This window comes from Calidris pugnax, unplaced genomic scaffold, assembly GCF_001431845.1.
Source record: "Calidris pugnax isolate Ruff unplaced genomic scaffold, ASM143184v1 scaffold27, whole genome shotgun sequence".
Taxonomy (NCBI): Eukaryota; Metazoa; Chordata; class Aves; order Charadriiformes; family Scolopacidae; genus Calidris; species Calidris pugnax.
Genome location: NW_015090893.1, coordinates 1,845,015 through 1,861,855, shown reverse-complemented (window position 1 = coordinate 1,861,855; position 16,841 = coordinate 1,845,015). Strand labels below are relative to the sequence as shown.

At 39.2% G+C, this 16,841-nt stretch overlaps 1 protein-coding gene across 1 annotated transcript in view; it reads left to right on the top strand.

The window, feature by feature from the left end:
* Nucleotides 1–1,117: 1,117 nt before the first annotated feature.
* DOCK2 (dedicator of cytokinesis 2) overlaps nucleotides 1,118–16,841 on the top strand; it is a 231,734-nt gene continuing 216,010 nt past the window's right edge. The window contains exons 1-3 of the mRNA XM_014948222.1: nucleotides 1,118–1,284; nucleotides 13,580–13,663; nucleotides 16,031–16,071. Of these exons, the coding sequence (XP_014803708.1) occupies nucleotides 1,245–1,284; nucleotides 13,580–13,663; nucleotides 16,031–16,071 (165 nt within the window). The 5' untranslated portion in view covers nucleotides 1,118–1,244. The remainder of the gene's footprint in view (nucleotides 1,285–13,579; nucleotides 13,664–16,030; nucleotides 16,072–16,841) is intronic.

The window sequence follows — 16,841 nt, the reverse complement described above, 5'->3', positions numbered from 1 at the left end:
GCTAAAAAATTAACTAGCTAAATCCTTTAGCTGAGCTAGTATCTAGATGTTGTTAACATTAGGGCAAATCAAGCAAACCTGTGGTAAACTGGATGCTGGTTTTCCTCCAGGAATAGACAGAATTCCATGTGCATCTGTTTCTCATGGTCGCTGGTGAAAATCAAGAGCTGCCATGTCACGTTAGCAAGGCTGTCCTGGGGGACATAGCAGAGCACTATTAAACGGTTTTGATAAGCAGCCATTGCTAAATTGCATGGTAATATCCAGAGGACAGGTTGTATGACTTTGTTGTACCAAGAAGGAGATAAACAGTAAACCTTTTAAAGCATTTTCTGTTTTCGTGTGAGGTTTTTTGTGGTCGTCTTTTTGTAAATTGCAAACTGTAAGTAAAGAACCCGAATGAAGGTGACAAACTTGTATTCAATTGGGACATTCTCCCAAATGTCATCAGGTAAGTTAGCTCACACAGCAGCCTGTATGAAAGCAAAGGCTGTAAATATAAAATAAATGAATTCTTGAAGTTCTGTATTGACAATAAGCCTTTAAGAAAGTGTTACTTTGTTTAGAGAATATAGAGAAACTCCCCTGTTTTTTTTCTCCAAAGGTAAAATGACAGAAAGAAAAAGGAATGGGTGTGGGTTGAAATGTGGCTTTGTCCTCGTTCCCCTTACCAAGGGATGGTCTATTATGAAAAAAAAAAAAAAAGTAAAAATATCCCCATTTCAGGACAGGTTTGAGGAAAGTAGTTTTTAAGACATAGTGTCTTGTGGAGTCAAATCTTAAAAATCTGTTTTTGGTGGTGTTGAAGAAATAAGTCTTCCTTGATGGTCCAGAGCTGAGCTGCCCAAGGCAGAGAGGGTGTCCCTGCAGCTGGGCTGGGCACCCAGCACCCCTCCAGCCTGGGGAGTGAGTTCCGGGGCGGCCTGTCTCCGTCCACCCTGCTGGTGTGTTGCTGCCAGTGTCACACCACAGAAACACCCAGTCTGGGATTCCCCTCCCCCACGCCACTGAGGTACAATATCTTGAGTTGAGAAAAGAGGAAGGAAGCTGAGAGAGAACAGCAGCAAATCTCACAGCACCCTCGCAGCTGCCGGAGCCTGCCCTGCTAGAGCTCGGTGACAGCCGCTGGGAAACCCATCTCGCTTCCAGAGCCTTGGTTTGTTTCCCACCTGGAATCCTGCGTCCCCTGTGTCGTGGTTTCCGGGGTGGTGGGCGTCCTTGGGAGCCTCAGGGACTCATGTGCGATGGCGAGATGGCACAGGACCGACAAGAAGAGCGGTGTGGGTACGTAACCGAGTGAGCTGCCATTTGAGTTTGGGCTTCATAACTTCTCAACAGGATGTGGGCAGGTGTGTTCTCTGGTGTGATGAGCGAACACCCTCCGCTTTACCACGGTGGCTTAATTGAAATGATCCGTTTTGTACAGAGTTTTAATCTTTCATACAGAATAGCAAGAATTAAGGGAGTGTTAGACTGGGAGATGTAACCCTTCTGCCCTACCATACGTGTACCCCTCTCAAATCTTGAGCTCTCACAGTAATGCAGCTTTTCCCACCTCAATATGTTAGAAAACTACAACATAAGTAGCATGTTGTATAATAAGTAGCAGCGAGAAGTTATGGGGAACAAATGTAGGGGAAGGGGAATCCTACAGTTGCTTCTGAGAGACCATCACTTCAAGTTCTGTACTGCTGCTACAGAAAAAACTGAGTTGGTAATAATATTTGGAAGGAAAGTTATCTTCCAACACTTTTACTTAAAATTAACCATGTGATCTTGCATAAAGGATTGAATTTTTTTTTAAAAAAGGAGTCTTAAAATTGGGAATCAAAGCTTGAAGCACTTGAAAGGTGTGCCCTGCTGAAGTTCTCAGTACAGAAGACAGTTAATCTTGCACTGCTTATGTTTTATTTTACCTACTAGTGCATAGCTATTAATCTGGAATTGCAAGAGGCATTTTTTTATTGTAAGGCCATAATATTTTGTGATATGCATTAAAAGCAAAAAAACTCCACCCAACTGGCTTCATGAAATAAAATGAATCATCAAGGAATTAAGAAGAGGACAAGAATGTCTTCCTGTTCAACTTCCATGTGCAGCAGTGGCAGAATTGTGAAATGGAAGTAGCCAGTTCTGGTGGCAGTTTCTATTACAAAACAGAGGGTGTAAATATCTTCTTTACAAAGATATTTACTTCTTCACTTTTACAAATAGTAGGAGCTACTTAATTTTTGCACATTTTTCTGGAAGTTATTGATTTGGGAGAATGTGACTGGGTTGTTTGGAAGTGATCTCTGCATCCCCACACTAGTGAGGGATGTTATCTCGCATACGGGTAGAAGTACTAGATACTAATTAGTCACAGGAATCATATAAATCAAGCTTCACTTGTAGCAGCGTTTTACAGGGACCATTTTGGGTCAGGGTGAGTTTCATGTAATTACAAAACAGGCTCGCTCTCCTTTCACAAGTAATTTTTAACGTTATGGTATCAGGGCCAAATAACCTGGCTTGACATGAAATGTGATAAAGTCTGGTGATCTTTTTTGTTTTTTGCCTGTACCCTGCAGTGGGCAACAGAGCAACCTCCCCTGGCAAGGCCCTGGTTGTGGTCGGTCTGTCGGTTGTTGACCAGCCGGTCTGTGCTGGGCTTTGTGGTCAGGGAAGTCTGGCCAGTCTGTGTCTCACCAGCCAGTCTGTGTCTCACCAGCCAGCACGGCCACCCAGCAGGCAAAGCCCCAGTATGATACAGGAGTCTCTACAGTATTTGAAAGGCAGAGCAAACTATGCATAATAAAAACCACTTTATGAAATACAGTATTTCATAAACTAATCATAATCCAGTGAAGTTTGTTTTCGGGAAGACTACAATGCATTTTGATTGAACAATTCACTGCATTATTTGACTTAAATAATGATACTCAGAATATGCAATTTTATATAGCAGTAGTCTTTTCTACCTCTGATCTAAGAATATTTATTTCAAAACAGTAAGATTTTAATTGAATCACTCATCATGAACACTTCTATTTTAGTGCATAAAAGGAAAGCAGATAATTGAAGATAAGATTTAAGGGCAGTATTTTAATACTGTTAAGTCTAAACTGCCATGGAGACAATGCAAATGTGAGAGTTTTTAAAAACTCAGGAGGATGAAGTTTTATTTGATCTGGCAGTGGTTAGTGTTTTTGCCCTTCAAATATTGTCAGCTCTAACAGCTCTGGCACTCACATTTTAGAGCAGGTATTATGTGGAGCTTGGAGGATGGTATCAGGGCAATCACTCCTATGTACAGGTACCGCTTTCTAAAACATGGTCTGCTAAAAATGCTGCTTCTCCTCTCACTCGTCTCCCTTATGAGACTGGTTATTTGGGTTTAGAACAGACTGCCATTCCTGAAAAAGGTGTGTTAGCATAAGAAGACATTGTTACAACTGTCATGGGATAAAGACACATTTGCATCACTCAGGTCAGTCACTTCACTGAACGCTCTGTGATCTGGTGTATCATGTGGATGAGGAGCCCTGAGACTTGAGAAGTTTCCAGGTGCCAACACAGTGACCTGTAACTTGAGGACCAGGGGTTAGAACCAACTGAAAGACTAACTTGCTGTCATATAGGCATTTAGGGCATCAGTGGTGGGTTTGTGTCAGCAAGAGTGAAGACGGGGGCAAAATAAAACTCAGTTTTTATTTGCAAGTTTTAAAAACTAATTTCCTGCTGCAAATGAAGCGAAAGCCAGTTGGTACTTACCTTACTGTTGAGATTGGCTGAAAGAAGCAAACAGCCACTGGAGCACTAAAAGAAATCTGCAGAGAGCATGAATAATGAGAAGGGATTATCAAGTGCACCAAATAGGAAATGGTGCAAGTGATTATCTGTATCTTTAAGGAACTTTGCTAGTGTTTAAAAGCAAACAACAAATTTATCAAAGCCTTGATAAATTACCTTTAAATAGGTAAAGGAAGTGATATATTCAGTTTGTGAGCATCAGACAGACTTCTGCTTTACACTCTGGTAAGTCTCAAAGATGATACCTTTTCCTTTGTATGCATCAAAAAGAAAAAAGTATTTCTGGTTATCCATGAGGTCACTTGCTCCAGAACAAAGGCTGCACGACCCTGCCTGTACAGGGCTAAAACAGGGCCAAATGAGAGTAAGCCTACTGTTTATAGAAATAATTCCTTAAGTTTTGTGGCTGTGAGGCTTAGGGTAAATACATTTGCTTTGTAAAATTTGTAGCTGGCAGATATGAGGTCTTAAGGAATCCATGACACAAAGCTGGAAAACAACAATAGCTCTTTAACTCTGTCCCACGTACTTTGGATATCTGGTCCCTCTGTCGTCGTTGCCGTAGCTGATTATTGCGCTGCTCTACGATTTCTCTTAGCTGTGTCCTGCCTGCCTACTGCTCTGCTTCCCGAACGCGGGCAGGTGTGATGGTGCTTTCCCATGGGAAACCCAAAAGGCAATACAGTAATTTATAATCTCAAGTAGGCCACTGGGGAGAGCTGACACTGCAGACTTGGTGGTATTTCCACAGGCATGTATGTTAATTTTGATATAGAAAAGAACCTGTGCAAGCTGTGTCGTCATGTATGGTAATAGTACTACCACTTGCTGTTTCTCTGCTCAACCCAATGAAGTCCATTTCCTGGGTTAAAGAAGGTTTTTCTGTTAAATATTGTATTATAAAAGTTTTTATACTTGTACGTAAAAAACCACAATCGTAGCAGTGTCTGCAGTTTAATCTGTTACAAAGCAGAATAGGGATAATGAAAACAATAACTCTCCAACAATAACAGAATGCTAGTTATGGAAGTACTCACACAGTTGTGTAGGTCATCTTCAGCAGGGGGTGTTCCATTTCTGCTCATGAATAATTACTTTAAGTTAATAGATAGCTATAGGTTCAATATAAGCTATAGCTTATACTCAGGAGTTCCTTTTCTTACGCAAGCTGTCGGCTCACAGTTTGTTTTATTTTCCTTTATTTATCTTGGAAATGAAATGTAATTGTTCTTTCATTAGGTTGGTAAGAATACTTCTTCAGTTGGTAAGAATAGTGGGAGAGTAATTCAAAAACCAAAACAAATCCCTGAACACACACACACACACCCCATCACCACCAGTTGTCTTGTCCTAATAATCCCAGAAACAGTCACACTGGGTATTTAGTGTTGGAAGAGTGATCAAAAGAGTTAAATAAATTTATGCTCTTAAAAATTGGTGGGAAAATAGTATAATTGCTAAATTTTAACTATAGGAAACTCATGGTCTAATGAGTCCTGGAATATGGGGTACTGACAACTATAGGCACAAATACAGTGATTTTTGAATTTAAGGTCTGCTGTAAGCATGTCTCGTGCATCAGGAAAACCAAGGGATATGAGCAAACTGAGTCTACTGAAACATTAAGTCTGTGAAAGTTGACAAACGTTTGGAATAATGCAGAGTGGAAGGTTTTTGGCCATACAGGGGTATTTTGTCTTCCGTGTTTTCAGAAATCTTTGTTTTCAAGTCCCCGAGTGATTCTTATGTTGAATTTCTAAGCCTTTCATTAGAAGCCAGCCTGATGTGGAGCAGAGTTTCAGCTGGAGGGCGTTTGGCCCAACCTTTGGAGGAGCAGTCATATGCGGAACAGATTTTGAAGACCACACAATCCCAGCTGGCATCTTTAGTTATGCTAGGATGCAGGCTCTGTGCCCAATTCTGTATTTTAATTAACTAAATAGGATACTCCAGATACCCAATACTTAAGTTTGCACTTGGAAATCATATTCCTGATTTTAGGCATGAAGTTTGTTCTTAGACTTGAAGTATTGTATGCTGTTTTATAGATGGTACAAGACAGAAAGGTCATGGAAGACGCCTGGTTCTAGATGACAATTTCCTCGTAATGTGCAAGATGACGTGTTTGAAATCTGCTCTGAGCTTGAGGAAACTATCCCACTTGTGAAAAAGTTATGGGCTGGTGAAACATTATGTTGACAGGTTAAACTCAAGTGTCACATTTACTCCTGTACTGCTGAACCTGAAAATGAGTATTTGTCGGTTTGAAACGTGTTGGGGGGAGGAGAAGAGCGGGTGATGTCTTTGAAACTGCAGAAAAGCATATGCTCAGCCTGAGTGCACAGGGCTGGCACTGGCTTGTCTGATTTCATCTGCTGAAGACCTCTGAGAACCATTTTACACCTCTGTGAAATCTATGCAGATAGAGCTGTAACGGAGGCAGAGCTTTGCTCAGGACAGGCTCCCTGCTTCATGAGATGCAGCCCCCAAACCCAACGGGCTGTTGTAGCCGCTTGGGAAACAACAGCCGGTTCGTGCGTTACAGCTCACTGCAAAAGGCAAACTAAAGGAAAATTAAGAAAAACCTGGGACAGAAATCTCTGTATCCACGATCTTTCAGGAATAGGAAAAAGTACACTTAAATCTCTGTTCTTCATAAAGACTTCTAAGAAAAATGACCATGCTCCTATTTCCTATGAAAAGGTAGAGTCAGAAACAATATCTTCATATAACTAGTTGGGTATTGTTAGAACTTCCTGGCTCTTGTACCGGCTTTCTTGTGTTTAAGAAGGAAAATAAGTAGCTCAAGTCAGCTAAAACCTCCATCTGGTCCCAGGGTTAGGCATGTGAAGAAATCTGTATTCAATTGTTAGCTAAGGTAAGGTTTTCATCTGAGAACTGAAGCTACCCTTTGCTGAGCATCATTTGCAATAAATTAAATTAGTCTATAACCCACCTTGAGCTTTGGTACGTGTCCCTGACCTGTGAAATATCATTAGAACTGCATCCAGGTCATGTTCATTGTAGCACACTTGCTCTGTGAGATTTAAGGGAAGATCCTTAACTCAGAATACTGGCACACAAATTTTATAGATTTCTTTCCTGAAGTCAAGAAAGCCTGTTAGAACTGCATAATATTTTTCATGTGAAGTTTGAATTACTTGCTGAGTAATTTCACCCTGTTTTCATGAGAAGAAAATGGTAAATTGACACAAAGACTTGATCTGTACAGAAAGAAGGTACTACTTTTACATTAGTAGTCATAAAAGTAGAGCTGTAATACTTCAGGAACAAAATGGAACGTGACTCTTGCTGAGGCTATTAACTATAAATTGTTTGAATATGCAAAACACTTCATGAGCTGTTACATAGAAATCATTCCAGATAGTCCTCCTGTTATGGTAGAGTGAAATTAAGAGCTGGTTCAGCAAAGCTATGCCTCAGAATGTTTTTTTCAAATGCTTTGTAAGTGGAAGGGTGGAAAGTAACCAAGGAAATCAACTTGAAACATGGCTTATTACCTAAAGGTGAGTCTCAAAAATGAAACAATGAAATGCTCGTATTTGTTATAAAGAACAGAGCAGGGACTTCACATGAAGGAACACAGCCAGGAAAGACAAGTAGGAACATCAGAATAATAAATGGCTTCAGGTCTGTGGCATTCTCCTCCCTCACCGTTCCTACCTTGCATCAGGTCACAGTCCAATCATGTGAATAGCACATATATGTTTTTTAAAGTACATGAATACTGAGGAAATTTGGTTTTTCAAGGAAGTGATTCCGTAACCTGGATTACTGTGAGTTTTCTAGAGTGTTTTGCGTGTGAATGTTCCCAAATGAGGTACAAATAATGATTTTAGGGTAGGTGGGATTTTTTTTAGGTTTTTTTATGCTTGTCATCTTCTAAATGGAGGGCATATAATTTAAATCATAAAGTGTTATCTGTGCTTCTGTCTCAATCTGTGGTTGTTTGAATTTATTAATTAACAGGAATCCTACTCAGAACAAAGAGTGACTGTTTCATTTACCTCATGTCTCAGAAGAGAAATGTCCTCTGCAGATTTTCATTGCTCTGCTTTAGAAAACAAGCATGTCCTGTTGTGGCTTAATGAAACAGGCTTCACAGCCATGTGGATATTCAGTAGCATAACCATGTGTGGGGGGAATGTGCATATCATATCCCAGGGCTCTGGCTTTAATAGATATGCAGGAATTAAATGGAATGCAGGAATTCTCTTCCGCATAAGTACTTGTGTTTTTGCTACTGTCACCAGTAGATGTTGTCACTTATGCTCTGGGTGGCTGAATGTGTGAAGAGTGAGATTAGAGCAGATTAGACAAAGGAGCTTCTTAGAGTAGCTGTCCTTAGAGCACGTGTTGTTTGGCTGAACAAGAAAGGATTCTTTGGGCATGCTTCATGGGATGGGAACCACTTCCATCCTCCTGAGATACAATTCAAAGCCTACTTGTGCTTGAGCAGAGTTCAGTTTGGGAAATCCTTTATGCTAGCAGTTTGACTTGGTATTTTTTAGGCTTGCTTTCTGAGGCAATATTGTTGTGGTGGTGTGCTGGCTTTCAGCACGTTTCCTGAGGGAGCTAAAGCAAACTAAAGGAAAATTAAGAAAAACCTGGGACAGAAATCTCTGTATCCACGATCTTTCAGGAATAGGAAAAAGTACACTTAAATCTCTGTTCTTCATAAAGACTTCTAAGAAAAATGACCATGCTCCTATTTCCTATGAAAAGGTAGAGTCAGAAACAATATCTTCATATAACTAGTTGGGTATTGTTAGAACTTCCTGGCTCTTGTACCGGCTTTCTTGTGTTTAAGAAGGAAAATAAGTAGCTCAAGTCAGCTAAAACCTCCATCTGGTCCCAGGGTTAGGCATGTGAAGAAATCTGTATTCAATTGTTAGCTAAGGTAAGGTTTTCATCTGAGAACTGAAGCTACCCTTTGCTGAGCATCATTTGCAATAAATTAAATTAGTCTGTAACCCACCTTGAACTTTGGTACATGTCCCTGACCTGTGAAATATCATTAGAACTGCATCCAGGTCATGTTCATTGTAGCACACTTGCTCTGTGAGATTTAAGGGAAGATCCTTAACTCAGAATACTGGCACACAAATTTTCTAGATTTCTTTCCTGAAGTCAAGAAAGCCTGTTAGGACTGCATAATATTTTTCAAATGAAGTTTGAATTACTTGCTGAGTAACTTCACCTTGTTTTCATGAGAAGAAAATGGTAAATTGACACAAAGACTTGATCTGTACAGAAAGAAGGTACTACTTTTACATTAGTAGTCATAAAAGTAGAGCTGTAATACTTCAGGAACAAAATGGAACGTGACTCTTGCTGAGGCTATTAACTATAAATTGTTTGAATATGCAAAACACTTCATGAGCTGTTACATAGAAATCATTCCAGATAGTCCTCCTGTTATGGTAGAGTGAAATTAAGAGCTGGTTCAGCAAAGCTATGCCTCAGAATGTTTTTTTTCAAATGCTTTCTAAGTGGAAGGGTGGAAAGTAACCAAGGAAATCAACTTGAAACATGGCTTATTACCTAAAGGTGAGTCTCAAAAATGAAACAATGAAATGCTCGTATTTGTTATAAAGAACAGAGCAGGGACTTCACATGAAGGAACACAGCCAGGAAAGACAAGTAGGAACATCAGAATAATAAATGGCTTCAGGTCTGTGGCATTCTCCTCCCTCACCGTTCCTACCTTGCATCAGGTCACAGTCCAATCATGTGAATAGCACATATATGTTTTTTAAAGTACATGAATACTGAGGAAATTTGGCTTTTCAAGGAAATGATTCTGTAACCTGGATTACTGTGACTTTTCTAGAGTGTTTTGCGTGTGAATGTTCCCAAATGAGGTACAAATAATGATTTTAGGGTAGGTGGGATTTTTTTTAGGTTTTTTTATGCTTGTCATCTTCTAAATGGAGGGCATATAATTTAAATCATAAAGTGTTATCTGTGCTTCTGTCTCAATCTGTGGTTGTTTGAATTTATTAATTAACAGGAATCCTACTCAGAACAAAGAGTGACTGTTTCATTTACCTCATGTCTCAGAAGAGAAATGTCCTCTGCAGATTTTCATTGCTCTGCTTTAGAAAACAAGCATGTCCTGTTGTGGCTTAATGAAACAGGCTTCCCAGCCATGTGGATATTCAGTAGCATACCCACGTGTGGGGGGAATGTGCATATCATATCCCAGGGCTCTGGCTTTAATAGATATGCAGGAATTAAATGGAATGCAGGAATTCTCTTCCGCATAAGTACTTGTGTTTTTGCTACTGTCACCAGTAGATGTTGTCACTTATGCTCTGGGTGGCTGAATGTGTGAAGAGTGAGATTAGAGCAGATTAGACAAAGGAGCTTCTTAGAGTAGCTGTCCTTAGAGCACGTGTTGTTTGGCTGAACAAGAAAGGATTCTTTGGGCATGCTTCATGGGATGGGAACCACTTCCATCCTCCTGAGATACAATTCAAAGCCTACTTGTGCTTGAGCAGAGTTCAGTTTGGGAAATCCTTTATGCTAGCAGTTTGACTTAGTATTTTTTAGGCTGGCTTTCTGAGGCAATATTGTTGCGGTGGTGTGCTGGCTTTCAGCACGTTTCCTGAGGGAGCTAAAACACACACCAGGAATCTAAAGGGCTTTTCCATCGTTTTGTTTTTTTTTTTATTTTCCCTGTGTGCGTGTCGTTTTTTTTTTTTTTTTTCTTTATTTTTCCCTGTGTGCGAGTCCTGCTATAAAATTACCACTGAGATTATGGTGAGCTCTAAAATAGCACTTTTTATTCTTTGCTGATTTAGGGGGAAATTTGCTAACTGTATTTTCAATGAACTGTAAAAATATTTAGGAACGCTGTCTGAAGGCTGGAGTTCCTGGGCGTTATGGTGAGCTCTAAAATAGCACTTTTTATCCTTTGCTGATTTAGGGGGAAATTTAGGAACACTGTCTTAAGGCTGGAGTTCCTGGGCATTCTCTGTGCCATTCTGGGAGAATCCGACAGCATCTCTGTACAGACGCTATTTATTGGGAGCACCTCAGTCCGATGCTGCTGGGGAAGGCACACGATGTCCAAACCTCTCCCACTAATCTTATTGCCATGACATCAGTGGCTCCCGAGGTCAGTAATTGCTACTGGGATTTAGAACGGATGCTGGGCACCCTTCTGTGCCTCGAGGGTACCGTCTCTTTTTGTTTGTGGCTGGGATAGAAGATGCCAGGGAGTGAAGCGGTAGAAAGTTCTTCAGAGTGATTTGAAAGGGCCTTTATTTCTACTGCTGGAAAGATTATTTAAAAAAAAACAAACAAACCACACCAAAACACCCTGGTGTGAGCATCCTACCAAAACCACTTTAAGTCCATAGAGTTTTTTCATACGCTATTTTTGATGAGCAAAATAAACGAAATATGTGTTTGTGTGCATAAAACCGCGCACACACAACTCCAAAGATCTCAGTGGAGCGTGGAGGAAAGGGAACCCTCCTCTTGGCTGGTGAACTCACAATATAAAATGGTCACAGTTTGTAAGGGAAAGCGTATCAGTTACAACTGACAAGATATAATTGGATATAATGGTCAAAATTTCCTTCACAGTTAATAATCAAAAAAATAAGCAGATACGACAGTTAAGCTGTCTGGTGCTGTAGATAATACATCAGGATGTAGCTGATGGCATTAAGTTGTTTGAATGTTTATAGAATTTTTTGCGATGGTATATGAGAGATAATTTCTTATCATAAAATGTCTGGATAGGCCTATAGCTTAAAACTTTGAAAAGGAATTTGTTAAACTCATCCTACCAAACAATCCAAATTCTACAGTAAAATCTCTCATTAAAGTTTCCGCTTACTCATTTAGAAAAGTCTTAGCTGATACAGCTACTTCCTTTGTCAGTTTGTTACTGTGCTTTTCATTATAACAACTGCTGTTAAATGAAGTTTTAAAGGGAGAGAAACCAATATGCAATGTGACTATGACTCAGTAATTTGCATCTGTATTTTGCGACAAATACAGCTAAGTAGAGCAGTGCCTATTTTGCAATATAAAGTGTATGTTAGTCAACAGTAATCGTGATCTGTATGGATGTCTCAGGAAAACAGTAAGAGCACACACACCCCCCCAACACTCTGCTGGAAATATCTCTTTAAACATCATGATAACTTAGGAGGGTTGTTTGCCATCTTCCATTTCTTGAAATCCGTGGAAAGGAAGCCAGTCAGAACATAACTACACATCTACTACTTAAATTCAATTTTGCGTGGAGCTAAGGCTTTTCTCTGAGGAAATGTCTTCAAGACTCTCTTGAAGAAATGGCTGAATGTAGAGATCAGAGCCTCACTTCAAAGTTATTATTTTTTCTTTCCTTCTCCTCCCTTATGTTTAATGATTCCAGCCCTGCTCCACCCAATCAGCAGGAGGAAAGGGTAGGAAGGCCTCTTGACGTCAACAAAAACTAGTACTTATTATTGGTCTGAAATTTCTTCTAACTTCTGTTCCAGAAATATAATGAGTATAACAATGGAAAAAGAAACAAAATTTATGGAACACTTGAAGTGAAGAGGGCCCATCCATTTAGCTGTACACTCCTACCTTAGGCATCTTTATGAAAGGCAATTTAATTTGATTTTAAGTCAATGCTTAAGTGAAACATGTCATTAGTACACCTTTTGGCCTAGCAGAGATGAATATCCTGCTTTAGAAGCCCGGAGGGGGAAGCAGAAGGAACGCAGGACTATGCTGAAGGCAGGCTCACCTTCTCACCTGTCTGGATCAGTTTTCCCCTAGTCCAGGATGCTGCCAGTTTGGATGCTCTGTATGTGTGGCTGGACTGGGACATTGTCATGAGAAAAGGAAGAAAACTCTGCCGACTGATATCTTTACTGCACACAGAGGTCATGGTTAGTCGCTAGAGTACAGTTCCTACTTCTACTGTTTAATTGCGGTTTCAGGCTTACATGTTGTAATTGGTTCCCCTGTGTGACACTAGCTTTAATAACTGCTTCTACTCTGTAATGCTATTGTAAAAGTCTATAACCAAGCCCATGAAGAAAAGATATAGAGAAACAAATGCTTACCATAGCTGCCCACATCCTGTAGCCCGAAAATGTAAGAACTAGTAAAGGAGCTTAGTTTCTTGAATTCTCTCTGAAACTTAGCTGTTTCTTAACCACACATAGATAAGCTTCTGATTAGAATGCTTTTAAAAACTGCTGCTCCTGTGCTCTTGTCAGAGTGATTACATACAGCAAATTATGAAACTTTCTAGTTTCCATATGAAACACAGTTTAATGTTAAGATGAAGCATCTAAATCCAGGAAAGAATTCAGTAAACTCAGTCTCTGTATGTGACTCTGCCCCCCTTCTCTCCAGTGTAGTCATACATTTTTGTAAACCATGCACGTAAATTACCTTAGACCAGTAGACTAACAATTCTCCAGCACAATGAACATGTATATATCAAAGACCTGCATATAAATAGGTGCTCTGAAGTCCTGTGCAGAGCAGTTATTATAAATAGCTTATTTTCATGTGTATACTGTTTTTTTGTTTGTTTTCAGCACTGACGATTTTCAACACCTTTGGTTTTCATAAGGAAAGAAATTAAGTAATGGTAACAGATGAAGTGTCTTGATAGAATTATGGTTCTGTTTATTCTAGTGTGTTTATCCAAGTATCAGAATCTTAATAATCATGTCTGGTTTTCAGTTTAACTGTAATTTATGGCTGTATTGAAAAACAGTATTTTTGTCCTCCAATTTTTCAGCGATATACAATTTCAAAGGCACAGGAACACCACAGCTACCTCTACAGATTGGTGATGTGGTCCATATCTTGGAGTCCTGTGAAGGTAAGTCAGCTGCCTTCAGGCCATAGGCTTCTGTGTGAATAACTTCATCCTTCTACTTCACAGCAATTCCCCGGGTTAGATAAGTAGTTGTCTAATGCTCTGATTTGTATTGGTCGTGGTGTTCTATTTTGAGGAAGAACCTATTCATTTTTGGAAAGCCAAAATCAGAAATGTTATAGTTCATGTGGTTTTGGGGGGAGCTATTACCAAATGAGGAAGTCATCAAGGTGAATGTAGGGTTTGTGAAGTTCATGCTGGCTTGTTAAATACCTGATAGAATTTGCATTAGATTTGATTGAAGCTTTAATGGAGTAAATTTATTTTCAATCTGCAGTGATGTTCTTGAGCAGATGAGAGTTTTAAAAAAACCTCACTTATGAAGTGCTTCAAGCTTTGCAGAACGTCATCTAGAATTATCTTCTTTGCCCTCCTTCTATTGCCTGTCAGCTGCATCTTAGTAAATGTAGTTACGTTGAAGAGAAAGGGCAACTGCTGCATTACACAGTTACGGAGACAGCTCAGTGTTGAAAGTGACTTTGTACATTGTGGTCATAAGGCTGCGAAGAAGCTGTTGGAGCACAGAAGCTTTTTTTTTTCCTTCCTCTATTTGTAAAAGAAATTGAACATCTCTAAGCAGCAGTGAAAATATGGATGTCACTCATTAGACTGTTTGTTGACAGATGCATCTCTGTCACAAGTGACCTCCCCCAAAAACTGGTCAGCATAATTCTTTAAACCTCCATTTGGCCAAGAAAACATACACTGGCAAACTGGAAACCTCCTCATCCCTAGGTTGTCTCTGTTAATTGCAAAAATAGATTTTCAGGTTTCTGGCTCCTCTGGTACGTTTGTTGCCAGCCCAGCCACACAAGTTGAATGATGCTCTCATGGGGTTATTTTTCTCTAGAAGTCTTTTCTGAATCCTTTTCTGAATCCTCTACCCTCACCATGCGATGCCATAGGTTGCTTTATGAAATACGTTAGTCAATGAAGTGGAATCTTTCATATTGTGCAAGTGAGGAAGTTGATCTTTTATCAGATATCTTAAAAAATATGCTACCAGCTGCAGCTGAACCAACAGTAACAGTTTTTCTTTTCCTGTGCTTATTTTACATGCTATTTTAGTTTGGTTTGCATGCACAAAATATATGCACAGAGCAGATGTGTAGTCACAGCAAATGGGATGAAAGAGATTTTACACACTTGGTTGTAAATCCAAGGCTATGTGCAAATTTAGAACTAAGGTGGAATTTTATTGTTGAGAAGATACTGGAAAAAAATCTCAGTGCTAAAAAAACTTGAAAAAAAATTGTCCCCCAAGTATTTCTTTGAGGTCAGTGATTCTCCTGTGACTTCTAACGCTTCCTTTCTTACAGTACTATTTGGGGTTGGGATTCCTTTTTTTTTTTTTTTTTAAATACTTTTGTTTCCTGGATGAAATACCTGTGCTGTGTTAGAAATGGTGACAGAGAAAAGGTGTAGGAAAGAGACAACGTGTGTTCATGAAATTAGTCATAAAATGCTTTTAGTCATAAAATGCTTTCTTGGGGTGAACTAGAAGAAGTATTCAATAAAGTTGAATACTGTTGCTGTACAGGTAATGCTTCATGATGGAATGTGTGGACGTGGCTTCTGCTGGAATTTAGTAATCTCTTCATTTTATGTTCTTTGTAGAAATTTATTGTGACTTAACTGGGGCATAGATGTAACAAAGTCTGAATTAGTATCTGAATTGCCACTACTGCAATACTGCACTCCTCCTTTCTTTCAGAAGAGGATTCTAGTTATGAATGGAGCAGGAGCCCCATAATAATCCCTCATTTTCTTCAGATTCTAACTTGAAATTTACATCAGGAAGCTGCTTATTAGAGTTGGGTCCACAAGCTGTAATTCCTCACAGCAGAAAGATGGCTTACTCTTCTTACATTCAAGGAAGCTGGCTGTATAGCAACCATGTCCTGTATTGGATTAATTCTACACCTAGAACACAGCTGGACAGGCTTCGTGGGCCACCCAGTATCATGGGTGATCTTGGCTGAGAGAGATGTGTGTGTGCTATACAGTACATCACTAAACAGCTTATCCTACCTTTTTATTATGTGACCATGGGGGTGTTAAATTCTGTGTAAGATTATCTATACTTACTACGCAAGACTTCAAAGTAGACCTTATAATTATACTTGCTAATGTGCAAATCATGCTTCCTGATATTCACTTTAATTTCATCTATGTATTTTTGAACTAACTAATAAGTTTTAAATACTCTATAGCAGATAGTTCTTAACATGAAACAAAACCCATGACTTTGTTAGGTGTTTTTTTATGCCTATGTTCTGTCATACTAAGTGCACTCTTCCTTCCTTTTAGATTGGTACAAGGGTTACCTAGTAAGACATAAAGGATCAGAGGTAAGATCACACTATTCATATCTATGACGCTATTTTTAAGGAATCAACCCAGGAAGTGGGTTTTTAGTATCTCTTATCAGGTAGTCCTATTTTGATTTCTGAAGTCAGCTATCTCTGTTCTCCCTCCTTTCAAGATGAATAAAATGATCAGCTTTTGTTCTGGACAATGTTTGTAAATATTAGAAGTGAGGACTGGGAGAAGCAGATCAACGAAGAAAAAAAATGTCTGTGCCTTCAGACTGAAGGCATCATTTGAAATAACTTTTTTTTATTATTATTATTTATTTAGTATATTTGCTGCTAGATGCACCTCTTTCTGCACTTTCTTCTAAGGATTCTTCAGGCCACATTTAATATAAGCAACTCTCATGAGACTTAAACTCTAAAACATATCTCTAATGTACAAAAAATCATAATAAAAAAAGAGAAGTCAGTATTCTTATACCTAAAGATGGAAAGCCACAGATGAATAGGTTTTACCCTGGATAACATGATTCCTTAGTAGCAAGAAAAGGAGAAAAGCATTTTTTGAAACTTGCTCTTATGCTTTAAAGTAAACTTAGAGTTTACTATCCTTCATGTCAGTGGCTGTTTTGCTATTCATCCTGAGTGATTTTTCTCTGTCAATATTTCTTTCACTGGATGTGATGATCCTATATCAGCACCTCTCCTTCAGTTTGATAATCAAGCTGATGTCTAAATTAGATTGCATTTTTTTCCTAGAGCAAGAAACTTATGGACTGCTGCACAGAGAAAACGTTTCCTTACTG